At 38.8% G+C, this 14,014-nt stretch overlaps 1 protein-coding gene across 1 annotated transcript in view; it reads left to right on the forward strand.

The window, feature by feature from the left end:
- LOC121397977 (uromodulin-like) overlaps positions 1 to 14,014 on the forward strand; it is a 57,144-nt gene that overhangs the window by 10,174 nt on the left and 32,956 nt on the right. The window contains exons 6-12 of the mRNA XM_041576301.1: positions 849 to 986; positions 1,925 to 1,939; positions 4,181 to 4,975; positions 6,747 to 6,851; positions 9,662 to 9,914; positions 10,696 to 10,869; positions 11,757 to 12,002. Of these exons, the coding sequence (XP_041432235.1) occupies positions 849 to 986; positions 1,925 to 1,939; positions 4,181 to 4,975; positions 6,747 to 6,851; positions 9,662 to 9,914; positions 10,696 to 10,869; positions 11,757 to 12,002 (1,726 nt within the window). The remainder of the gene's footprint in view (positions 1 to 848; positions 987 to 1,924; positions 1,940 to 4,180; positions 4,976 to 6,746; positions 6,852 to 9,661; positions 9,915 to 10,695; positions 10,870 to 11,756; positions 12,003 to 14,014) is intronic.

Genomic DNA, 14,014 nt, shown 5'->3' on the forward strand with positions numbered 1-14,014 from the left:
ATGATCATGCAAGCACGCAGGGTTTGGGGGTGGTGCGAGCGTGGTTGCCGGCACTAGGACCCAGTGACCTAGGGGCGCAAAAGACGGAAATCTGGGCCTGCACTTCTTTAAAAGTCATCTCTTCTTCCTTGTCCTCTTTTCCTCCCAATAAAGTTTATTTAATTGTTAGGTCCAAAGTCAGCTATTACTACTAAGGAATGGGGGGGGAGGTGTGAAAGATTCAAAAAGGTGTTTCTGAAGTATCTTAGCAATGTGGCACCAAGTTATTATATAAACTCACCACGGGAATGTGATACTGTTTGTTTCTATCATTAGGGTCTAAAGACCTATCCTCTCCTGTAGCTTCTCTTCTGACTTCATTAACTTCCTAGGATACACATTGCTTTACCATTTCACTCTTTTGTATTACCTCATCTGACAAAAGCCCCTTTACTAGATATATGTATTGCAATGTAGAGAAAAGAGAATGCAGAAAGATTTTGTAGCAATAACCAGCCTAGTCTTTTGCAATCTTATGTAAGTAAGTCTGCCATTGTCCCATCATTCAGGTTGCATTCATTGTTCTGTACTAAGCAGTAGTGATGGGCGAATTTATTTGCCAGGCGTGAATTCGCAGCGAATTTGCGCGTTTCGCCGCCAGCGAATAAATTCGCAAAACGCCTGCGAAGATTCGCGGCAAAAATTCGACAAAAACTGGCGCCGGCGTCGAAAAAACGGGCGCCGGCGTCAAAAACGAGACGCCGGCGCCGTTTCGCGAATTCGCCTATCACTACTAAGCAGGCCACATGAAGGAAGATCCGTGTGTATACATATTTACAATGCATGTGTGTGTTTTTTGCCTACTGTAGCGAGAGATCCAAATCCCAAGACAATTGTGTCTGAAATCTGGGGTTCATTGTATGAAATGAACAAACCTGCACAAGGAGCATGGACATTATGTATTACTTCAAGCAGTCCTCATGCCATTCAGGTGGAGGGATTAACAGGTACAGAACCTATCAGCATATTGAATATTAAAGTATTATAATCTGCAGTTGTTAAAGAGGACATAAATATGACATAAACTATCCATAGCAGTGTTGCACCACCCACATATTGTTGGATTACAGCATTCTCTATCACAGTGCTGTTTAACGTATTACATGTTGTGGGCTGATTTATTCTCAAATAGCATGTTGGAAGGCCAGATTAAATTGAAATGATGATGATGTCATTAAGTGAAGTTTATAGAGCCATTAAGCAGGTTGGGGATCATAAATTTCTTTTGAAGGACCAAATTTGGCCCCCGGGCCTCCAGTTGGACAGCCATTCTCTATCATATTATTAAGGACTGCAACATGATGGGGACTATTGTCCAGCAACCACATAGCTTTCCAAAGCAACACTGCAGGATAAAATATTTTTAAGACTGGTCTAAAATTCTACTACACCATTGGCCAAATTAATTTAATGACACTGGGTGCCATCTTGGGAAAGCAGAGTTAGCTTGTGTCACACTAGCGGTTTTATTTAACCAGGAGACACCACCAACTCTTTTTCACCCAGCCTGGGTAATTATAGTTGTACCATTGTGATTAATACAAGTGCAATGAAACTTTACACAGCTTTTATTTTGGTCCCAACAATATATTCATGTTTTATTTTACACCTTTTTTCTGGTCCTCTGAAACATAAAATGATACAAACAACAGGAATCTATAGTTTTTTTGTTAATAAAAAGTACTATATTTTTTAAGTATCACCTGCTTCAAATTAATATTATATAAAGTTAATGGCTGGTAAAATATCAAAGATTGCATCTTTGTTATTATAGACAGTCTGACATGATAGGATATGATAGACAGACACACATAACAGTATTTTATTCTTGTATGATGTTTGGAATATTTTTTAATTATGACATTTGATGTTTTTTTTCTTTCAGTTACCAACACATCAGGTAAGCTGCTCTTCATTAACATTATCTAAACATATCAACAAAGAATGTTTTATTCAATTAAAGGGTCAGTTTACTGTACCAAAAAAAGCAACTGCTCAATTGTCTTTAGTAGAGGAGGACAGTTTTGTTGCATTTCTGTGTACAGATAATGAACATACACTGCATTTGTTAAAAGGTTCAACAATGGTAGTTTAAGCAAGGCTGAAACTGCATGGAGATGTTATAACTTTGCATGCACTTGTTTCTTTGGCCTTGCTAATATTCTTATCACAAGAATCTTAGCATGGTACTGCAACAGACAAGTAATGAGGCCCCAGTGGTAGATCTGTTCCCATGTACTCAGAATCCAGAGGCTCTGATCTACTACCGTAACTGGGATCTGGTGGCATATATGGTGGCAACCATACTGACATGTGTTTGTGTGCCCAATGTCAGAAAAACAGTGTCTGAGAACAGATGAAATTGTGTGCATTTTAACCTGATCTGGCAGTGGTCCGGTGCGTAATACCTACACCAGACATGTAAGTTCTGCCAGTGGTCCCAGGTTAGAAGGAAGGCCAGAATGAAGACGGAGAAAAGCTATATAGACCCAGTAATTCTGCATCAGCTGCTATGCCCTCCACGTGTTCCACCATTTGTCCACATGGAGAGATTAATCTAAAGATGGTTGATTCCCTAATCTGAGAAGGACATTGCAAAAACAACTTACCCTGGGAAGCTGGCACAGGAGGGACTCCAGTGAAGTATACTCAATATTCTGTCCAGATAGCTAGTTATGAAATGCAGAAGAATGCCTCTGTTTTGCTTTGGTTCTAGTTGGTAAGCCTGCTGGAAGCTATGTTTTTCTAAACAGTCTTTAATGTGGTAGCAGAGAGTATCAGAATAGACTCCATTATGTCCTTGACTCTAATGAGCTTGAATGTCTTTGGTTTCCACAAGTCTTGTTTATTTCCTTCAGTTAGTGTTTCCTCAAAAACATGATAATATCCAGGTAGAACCAGGAAGTATCCTGACTATAAGCTTAGCAGCTGCCCATACGCTGCAAAAAAGGTACTGTAGGTGGAAAAGCAAGTCATGGAGCTGGTTTCAGAGTCAATGTCAAAATCAGAATCCAGCAACTACAGTTGTTTACAACTCCTCAGAAAGGAGGTACTGTCTGCTATGCACTTACCACCTTTGCAAGACTGCTCACTTTACTCCATTCATCATGGAAATCCACAAGAATTAAAATACTGCTCTTGATAGATTTGCAGATAGTTGGCAGAAGGAACACACTAGACTGCGAATCACCCTTTTTTTGTATTGAAAAATATACTTTATTTTATATAAAATGATAAAAAAATAAGCATTTCTAAAAACATAAACGCACTTTTCAAAGAACAAAATGTCATAAACAAAAAACACAATGGAGGAAAAGGGGAGGTTGAAGGGAAAGTGGGGAAAGGCTCAGAGAAACAACTCTTCCTTAGGGCTGACTCAAATGTTGTAATCATTCAGTAGGTTATGGGTAAGCCTGTAGTGATGGGCGAATTTGCGCCGTTTCGCTTCGCCGAAAATGGCGAAAACTCGTTTTTGACGCCGGCGCCCGTTTTTTCGATATAAATTTTTTTGACGCCGGCGAATTTTTTTCCGCAAATTTTCGCGGGCATTTCGTGAATTTATTCACTGGCGGCGAATCGCGCAAATTCGCTGCGAATTCGCGCCTGGCGAATAAATTCGCCCATCACTATAAGCCTGCAAAAGTCTTGAATTGGTGTTTCCGGGAGACCCACAAACGGTCAAACGGCTCCTGGATTGCCCATTCCATGTCATATTTTATTTTCTTGTATGCAGGATTTTAGTGGTATGAGCCCATTCTCTTGCTTATATAGTGGGCCCTTCTAATTAAATATACCCCAGGGAAAGCACAGGGTTTATTGTTAGCTATTGACTCAACTGTGGTTCTTCAGTAAATCTCACTTGTACATACAATGTAGCCATAAATTCTTTGTCATACAGTCAAAGGCTTTAGAAAACATTTGTACATTATTAAATCAGTTCCTATAGTCAAGCCTATTAAAAAGGATGGTGATATCTAAACCTATTGTACATTAACTTTGTCCTGCAGTTTTGTCAAGATGTCCAGTAGGATCATATCCACCACCTGACACAAGTCAAAATTACTAGCTAATCGCATGGGTTAATTATGAACAATAAGTGATTTAAAAGAAGTATATGAAATATTTTGCTTGTCTTTTCCAGTAACTGAACACTGCTCAGACTGTCACCCAAATGCTAAATGTGACGTGTATTCTGACTTCTACCAATGTACCTGTGATGAAGGATATGTTGGAGATGGCTTCTCATGCTCCGATATTGATGAATGCGCCTATTCCTGGTTATACAACTGTTCTTATGGATATTGTGAAAATACTAATGGCTCCTATGACTGTGTGTGTCCTGCTGGCTACACAAAAGGAGCAGGAAATAATTGTGTTGACATTAATGAGTGTTCTAGCCCAGACCTAAATAAATGCCATTCCTCAGCAACTTGCATTAATTATGTAGGAACTTACACATGTCAGTGTCCACCTGGAGTCTATGGTGATGGAAAAAACTGTGAAATTGATCCATGCACTAGAGGAGTGTGTGGCAATAATAATGAATGCACGACAGATGGCAGGTCCTACTCTTGTTCTGATCCATGTGTCAGTCACACTGTTCTTGATGAACCCTGGAGAAGCACGGCCAATGCACAATCTGTAGATTTCAAATGTGACACTGACAAAATGGGCTGGTATCGTTTCAATGGAAGTGGAGGAATACGCATGCCGGAAACCTGTGTCGCACCTGGCAGTTGTAACACCAATGCCCCTATGTGGTTAAATGGATCACATCCCACTCCAACTGATGGTATTGTCAATCTCAAAATCTGTGCCCACTGGTCTGGAGATTGCTGCTTGTGGTCAACAACTATACAGGTCAAGACTTGTCCTGGTGGATACCATCTTTATAAACTGAATAGAACCCCAGCCTGCTCCTTAGCATATTGCACAGGTACTTTTTTCTACACTTAGTAAAATACTTTGAATACTGGTGACACATGGGATTGCACCTGTGCAGTTGCCATAGCACCCAATATGAGTCTTGGTTTGATTTTTTAACCTGTAACAGTCTGTTCAATATTCACTGGTGATTGGTTGGCATTGGTAACTGCACTGGCGCAGTTTAAATCAGACCCTGTGCCATTTTCCATTTTTAAAACTGCAATAGTAGAAAACAGACTAAGTTGGCAGACTAGAAAGATTTGGATGTCTTTAAAACATTTATCCAGGGACTACGCTCTAGTTAAAGTTAATTTATCCCAATCAGTTTTAAAACAATATATTTTATATAGATTTAGAGAATTATTTCCAAGTCTATACTGGTACCTAAAAAAAGGCTGTGTTGCTGAGCAATTGCCTGATTTACAGCTTGCCGTGAGTTTTAGTTATATTATAGTTATTTTTGTTGTAATATTTTACTTAAAGGACACGTAGAGGCAAAAAAATAAAAAATTTTTTTTACTTTTTTTAATGAAAAAGAAGCCTATCTCCAATATACTTTAATTAAAAAATGTGTACCGTTTTTATAAGAAACCTGACTGTATGCAGTGAAATTCTCCCTTCAGTTACTGCTGTGGATAGGAATTGTCAGATGGTCCCTAACTGCTGAGCAGGGAAACAATCATACTTATGAACAGCAGGGGGAGCCCCCACCTTACTTCCCAGCCATGCAGAACTCAAGCAGCTTTGTTTATGACGATCCCTAAGCAGCCCAGACCACACTGAGCATGTGCACAGTCTTAGTCTTGCAAAGATGTTTAACAAAGTTACAAGATGGTGACCCCCTGTAGCCAACTTTGAAAGCATAAATTATTTGTTTGATTAGGCTTGTGGTGCAGTAAGTTCATGTTTATATTTAGTATACAAAATACAGCATTTCTAGCCTTATTCTATTTTAGATTGTACATGCTCTTTAAATCTACAAGTGCAGTCTTGTGTGAGTTTGGTCATACACAGGCCAGACCAAGACTGTATCGGACTAATCAGCCCATGGGATGAAGGAATGAATACATACACACAGGCATACATATCCATGGCCACCTTTACATTAATCCAATCATCTCAGCTGATGGCCGAAGACTCATAGATTCAATCCCATTTCACTTCCTTTCAGATGACAGATGGGCATTTTCCTTTAGGATCACAGGATTCTTGGTCTGAGCAGCCCCACCACAGGCCATACAAATTCAGATGGTCAGACAATATGGTTGAGAATGGCCAAACAGCCTGACCAAATCTGGACATGTATTGCCAGTGTTACTCTTAAATAATCAGAAACAGTATGGCCTCTCCCACCCATTATCTCTGATTAGACTGAGTATTGTTATATTTCTTAGAATTTATAGAAAAAGAAGGTTAATGTTGTTCTATATATATATATATATATATAATATATATATATATATATATATATATATATATATATATATATAATATATATATATATATATATATATAATTTCTGTACAGAGCAACACATGGCAAACTACTGTAGGTAGTAGTACAATTAGTAGGACACATAAGGAGGCCTATTTATGCATTAAAAATTATTGTATACCTTTTGTGCTCCTTTGAACTGTACTGTACTGTAAATAGTAGAATGCATTAAACTTTGAAAGAGGGAATCACAAATGTTATCCTATTTAACGTTGACTATGAGATAGTACCCAATTGCACAAGAAATGAAAAGATATTCATTTATTCTTGGTTATTGATCTCATTAGATCCCACTTCACTCAATGATGACTGCTTATGCACAGATGATGAACAATGCAGATTTGTGTCTGGATCCTATGGGTGCTACTGCAAGGACAATCGGACTATATCTGGTATGTGCAATGTACAGTATACATGATCAAAAGACAAGATTAAAATATGCTCTTAATTTTTACTACTTATTAGTGATGGGCGAATATGTATAGTTTTGCTTCGCCATGAACTGGCAAAAATTTGCGAAACATTGATTTTGAAGCCTGCGACAATTTGCGGGCATCAAGGTTTTTTTGACAGCGAAACGGGCAAATTTGCTGCGAATTTGCGCCTGGTGAAAAAATTCGACAATCACTACTACTTATGCAAGGAATACATTCATAACCCAGCCCTGGAGAGCAAGAGCCCTGCTAACTCTGCCTAGGTCCCCTGGGAAGTGGGTATGTCAATGAAAAGTCTAGGGACTCAACTAAATTGCTGCCTGGCCACACTCCAGATCTGCCACGACCCTCATTTTTATACTTTGACTGGACTCCCACCTGTCCCGCATTGATGGTAGCTAGGGATGTCGCGGATTGTTCGCCCGCGAACTAATTCGCGCGAACATCGGCTGTTCGCGTCCGCCGAATGTTCGCGAACGTCGCGCGACGTTTGCCAATTTGGGTTCGCCTTAGCTGGCGCTTATTTTTGACCTCTCACCCCAACATTTAGGAAACAGAAAGAGGGACAAAAAGATTTGACACGCGTATCGCTCTGAATTATTTTGGCCATGCCTATTTTTGTGGCCACACCCCCTAATTACCATGTTCGTTTTACATAATTTGGCAGGTTATGAAAGTTTGAACACATTTCTGTGGTTTTTATATGTTATTACAGTTTTGCAAATGAAGGTGAATTGCCCTTTAAGCTGTGAGCTGTAAGTTCTTATCTTATCAAACTGCTACAAAAGAATGTCAAGTATGCATTCTGGGCTGTCTGCCAAGACACAATTAAAAAATACTTTGTATCTGTTTCTGGCTGTTCAGTTTAGCAGATCAAAGAGAAACCCGGGACTTATCAGTACAAATCCATGACAGCGGGTTGAGCTGTCAGAAGGGGGACTGTCCCTCTCAAAACGGAACAGTTGGGAGGTATGGGGCATCTAAGGCCAAGTGAAATTCCGTTATTCACAAAGCGGGTGAGATTTTTTTAATTCACAAAAGTTCAGTGGCGGAAGCACCGGTGGAGCAGGGGGTGCGAGCGGGCCAGGGCCCGCACCCCCTCAGGGCCCCCCGGCAGCCCACACGCCTCTGAAAATGCGGGCGGTACGGAGGGGGCGGGGCCCGGTAGCTGTAGAAACAGCAGTAACCCCAATAAACCTTATCCCAGAAGTGCCGTCTGCCTGTTGAGTTTTGTTGCATTTACAGTGGGGACACTGTTGACAGAGCACCTGGATTGAGGGAAGAGCGATGAGCTGTAGCGGTCTCTTTTTGCTTTTTATATACATATATATACAGTACTTATATAGTGGTTAAGAAGATAAGCACACCAATACTTCTTGTTAGTGATATGTGTATGCACAGTGGAATAAACTATCACTAACACGAAATATTGGTGTGCTTATCTTCTTAAACACTATTTATCAACAGAGTGCAGATACACTTGGACTAAAAGTGGCCATAGACATAAGAATTATAATCTTTCTTGGAACAGATGTTTCCAAGAAAGATCGTTCATTTCAATACACACGTGTAGAGCTGAATCGTTAGATATACAGATAGAAACAATAAAATTCTACCTGTATCTGACGATTCAGCACTAACAATGGCCGATGTTTAGGTCCCTTCAAAGGCACCTGATCAAAATTTTCTCTCCAGCCCGAGCGACGAGCCGACTGATATACAATTCTTCTGCCGATATCTGTCCGCTCTTTTCCCACCATACACGCACCGTATATCGTACGAAAATTCATTTCGTACGATATTATCTGAGCGTCTATGCCCCCCCTTAACTGTACATCTTAAGCCACTAATAGAATCTGCCATCTCGAATCTAATTGAATTAGAACTGAACTTGATTTGAGTTTTTTCTCTGAAAAAAAACTCATATGTCAGGAAGGCTAGTAACATCTTCAAATAAGTCACTGTACCTCTGCCATTGATTTCTACATGAACTCGGCAGGTTTTTGGTGGTGACAGATCAAATTCGAGTTACTTCCATGGTCGAGGTAGGATAAATCTTGAATTCGGGTTTGGATTTTTCTCAACTCAAATTTGGGAGTTTTGACCAAAAATTTAACTCGAAAATGGATTTCTAATTTACAATTCAAACATTAAAATCTGCCCCTTAGTGTATAATTGCTACCCATTTTTAATGGTTTACATTTTGAAAACATATGGGCAAGATTTAAATAGTGCAGATAAAAAGCATTTATTTTTATTCAGTTCCCCTAGAGTTCAATCAAGTTTTCATGTAATAATCATTTGGCTCTTTGAGAAAATCTGGAAATATATTTGGAGATAAACTTCTCTCATCAAATTAAATCTGGCTCAATATTCCTTCTTAGTTGGTGGGAGGAGAAACCCTGCTGGGGAAGGTTTCTGTTCTCTAAATGATCAATGATATCATAGGCATAGACTGTGTACAATAGACTTTGTAATACAATAAGATGCATTCCAGAGTTGTTCTGCTGTTTAGTGATGGGCGAATTTGCGCCGTTTCGCTTCGCATTTTTTAAATTTTTTTTTTACGCCGGCAAATTTTTATGGGCGAATTTTTGCGGGGGTTTCGCGAATTTATTCACTGGCAGTGAATCGCGCAAATTGACCGCAAATTCGTGCCTGCCGAATAAATTCGCCCATCACTACTGCTGTTGCATATTGATTTAATATTGAAAGGTGTAAAGAATTTGGAATAAAATGTAGTTATAATATATTGTTGTTCTTTAAAGCTTTCACCGACTTAAAACCAACCGTGAGCTGTGGATTGAAAAACATGATCACGTCTTTCCGCAAATGTGAGCTGAGGGCTCTAAAAATTGATGTCAAGAATATAGTGGTTACAAACAGCGATTGCTTCAATGTTTCTAATAATAATACTACCAACACATATTCGGTTCTGGCCCCTCTGCAAGAAGGAAAATGTGGGATGAAGTTGACTGTAAGTGATGCTCACACTGTGTATTGTTTCATGGGGTACTCACGGTATGTTTCTTAAACATAGGGCTGATTTATGAACATAGCAGGGCTAAATTCCACAAGTTCTGTTGCTAATAACAGTCAATCAGTGATTAGTATTGAACAGTCTGATAGATAATGATAGCAAAGACCTGATGGGTTACTAAATGAGACTACAGTTGTCCAAGTTAGGAGGATACAAAGTGTGGAATGGAGTTCTGTTTACTTTCCCTTGCTCACACCTTGTGAGATGTCATTTAGTCTGACTGTCTGGTTTAAGGCATCAGGACACATGCAGAAACTTTTTACAAGCAAACATGATGTCAGTTTTGCAGCTTGAAGGTTTGGGTTATTGGATATTTCAATTTACAATTCTTCGGCACACCACTTACTTCATTCGGGGGCATTCAACTCCTCAGGCTACTTCCAAACCAGTCGATATATTCGATTGCCAGCAGGGAGGAAGCAAACCAATACACTGGGCGATTCCTTTAGAACATTTATTCAGCAGAATATGGCACAAGCTTTTGGGTTCACCCCCTTCCTCAGGTGAAATTTAAGCTGAGATTTAAGATAAAAATCTTGCTCCATGCTGGAAATTGAATTATTGGATATTTCTACATATTAGAGAAAAGAGTTGTGCTTCAAGCACCAATTTAATAAAATATTACTTTTGGGTGCTCTCCAGTTTCATTGCAGTTCTCTTGACATATAGGTATGGACCAAATCTTTCTGGACTCCCTCAAGTGGAGATTCACAGATATGTTTATTTGAAGAGCTAGATTATTGTCGTATTTTGTTAAAACTGATTGCCATTTCTGTTTCAGACAAATACAACCCACGCCTCTTATGTAAACAGTTTTGAATTTATCATTGTACTTCCTGGTAACGTTGTTAGAGATAAGCTGATAACGACTTCAACTTGTGTTTACCCACTTGATATGAGACATAGCCTTTTTACTGCCCTGAATCCAATTATCAGGTAAATATATCATTTATGGCTGATATCATTTCCAGGTTTATGTTTACTCAACAGAATATGGTTCTGAAATCATACACTGTGTTTATTCTGATACCCGTTATCCTTTTATTTATAATGTGTTGCTAATTATCTGCTGTTTAAAGGAGAAGGAAAGGCTAAAATTAAGTAAGCTTTATCAGAAAGGTCTATATAAATACACCAGTAAACCCTCAAAGTAATGCTGCTCTGAGTCCTCTGTCAAAAGAAACACAGCATTTCTTTCCTTTTATTGTGTACACATGGGCTTCTGTATCAGACTTCCTGTTTTCAACATAAACCTCCAGGGCAGGGCATGAGCATGCTCAGTTTGCTCCTCTCCCCCTCCCTCCTCCCATCCCTGCTGTAATCTGAGCTCAGAGCTGTAAGTGAGCAGGGAGAGACTCAGGCAGGAAGTGATGTCACAGCAAGCTTACATGGCAGCTTCTATCCTAAACAAACAGAGACAGCATCTAGAGCTGTTTACTCAGGCATGGTAAAGCATTCTGCAGAATAAATATAGTATATTAGCTCACACTTTTGTGGCTAATCTGTTGGCAATAAACTGTCTTGGAGCTTTCCTTCTCCTTTAAGTGTTTATTATTCAATGATTATTTTGCCCATAACGTTGAATCTACAATCTATGATTCATTGCAGACATTCTGTAATTTTAAAAAATATAATTAGAATATTTTTTGACATATTCCGCCTCACAGGCAATGGTCTGTTATTTCCAACTATGCTTCCGAACTATTCTAGACCCCAGTAAAACCTCCCCATCTGAGGGCCATCATGAAACTGAATTGAGTACTAAGGGATGGGACATTGATATATTTACTATAATTCACTTGCAATTTACTTGCAATTTCTAGCACTGTAAATCTTTACATTTCTGACACTGGAGAGTTTAAGGCTTACATGGGCATTTACAAGAACGACGACTATAAAAATCCATACGAAGGAACCCAAGTTGACATATACACCAAAACTGTGATATATATTGGAGTGTTCCTTGATGGGCCGGATACATCTCAGTATGCTATGGTACTGAAAAACTGCTATGCTACTCCATCAAGCAATGCAGATGATTCCACAAAGTATTATATCATCCAAAACAGGTTAAGTATTAAGATACAACATGTGTGTGTGTGTGTGGGGGGGTATGTGTCATGGATTATATATGGATTGATAGACTTCTGGCACATACTGCCACAAATGTATTCCTAGTAAAATATTGGATATCTTGTTTTGTGGATCACTTTTTTTTGTAAGAAATGCTGTAACTGACTCACAGCTAGTTTAATTCAGCTTAACACCAAGAAGGAACAATAAAAACACAAAATAAACCCTTTTCAGTCTTGGACTAGGTCGTTTGCAAGCTATTAGTTGGGGGTAAGGGGCTACAGCTTGCAGCAGTTCAATTTCAAAACAGTCTAATAGTCTCTTGGACATGTAGCTCACATTAGATAGTCTTGGAATGGGCTGTAAAGGAAAACTATACCCCCAAACCATGTAGGTCTCTATAAAAAGATATTGCATAAAACAGCTCATGTGGTAAACTCTGCTTCATGTAAATAAACCATTTTCATAATAATATACTTTTTTAGTACTGTGTGCCATTGGGTAATCATAAATAGAAAATTGCCTTTTTTAAGAAATAAGGGCCGTCCCTGGCATTCTATGATCCACAAAACAAACAAACCAACCATGTACATCTTGGGTCACATGAGACAATGAACAGACAAAGTTCTGTATTATACTCCCACACTTCTTTCTGTTACAGTTAGAGCTGCAGTATTTCTGGTCAGGTGATTTCTGAAGCAACAGAGAGAATGAGTTAAAATGGGGGCTCAAGGAAAAGCATGTAAAAGGGCAATATTTACTTAAATATATATTCCAGTTTGGTAAGATTCTTTAATATGTCACTTAGGGGCAGATTTACTAAGTTCGAGTGAATTTTCGAAGTCCAAAAAGTTTGAATTTCGAAGTAATTTTTTGGATAGTTCGACCATCGAATAGGATACTACGGGGCAGATGTATTAAGGGTCGAATATCGAGGGTTAATTAACCCCCGATATTCGACTGGCGAATTAAAATCCTTCGACTTCGAATATCGAAGTCGAAGGATTTTGCGCAATTCGTTCAATCAAACGATCAAAGGAATAATCGTTCGATTGAACGAATGATTAAATCCATCGATCGAAGGATTATCCTTCGACCAAAAAAATATAGCTAAGCCTATGGGGCTTATACCTTCCCCATAGGCTAACATTGACTTCGGTAGCTTTTAGGTGGCGAACTAGGGGGTCGAAGTTTTTTCTTAAAGAGGCAGTACTTCGACTATCGAATGGTCGAATAGTCGAACAATTTTTAGTTTGAATCGTTCGATTCGAAGTTGAAGTCGTAGTCGAAGTCGAAGTAGCCCATTCGATGGTCGAATTAGCCAATATAACACTTCGAAATTCGAAGTTTTTTTTCTTCTATTCCTTCACTCGAACTTAGTGAATGGGCTCCTATGACTTCGAATTTACTTTGACTTCGATTCGAAGTAAAAATCGTTACAAAATTCGACCATTCGATAGTCAAAGTACTGTCTCTTTAAAAATTCTTCGATTTCAATACTTCGCCAAATTATAGCTACCGAATTGCTATATGGCCTATGGGGACCTTCCAGTGCATTTTTTAAAGTTTTTGGCATCGATATTTATTCGCCGATCGAATGCTATTTTATCGCTAAAACCTTTGAATTCGATATTCGATGGTCGAATTTCGAGGGTTTTACCCACTCGAAATTCGACCCTTGATAAATCTGCCCCTTAATATGATAAAAACTATTTGTTGCTCAAGTATCCATTTTAGAGGTATAGTTTTCCTTTAAGACATTTTTATATAATCCAGCTCCCAAACATGTAATATGACAGCTAAATGGCACACTGCATGTGGCCAGACCTTTTCATAGAACGATGAATCATTTAAATGACTTGTGCATTCACTTCCTTTTAAAGAACAGTAACACAAAAGAAGAATATTTTTTTTTAAATAATTAAATATAATGTAATGTTGCTCTACATTTGCAAAAATTATGTGTTTGCTTTAGAAAGACCACTAGAGTTTATATAAATAGGCTGCT

The sequence above is a fragment of the Xenopus laevis genome, chromosome 9_10L (genome assembly GCF_017654675.1).
Source record: "Xenopus laevis strain J_2021 chromosome 9_10L, Xenopus_laevis_v10.1, whole genome shotgun sequence".
NCBI lineage: Eukaryota > Metazoa > Chordata > Amphibia > Anura > Pipidae > Xenopus > Xenopus laevis.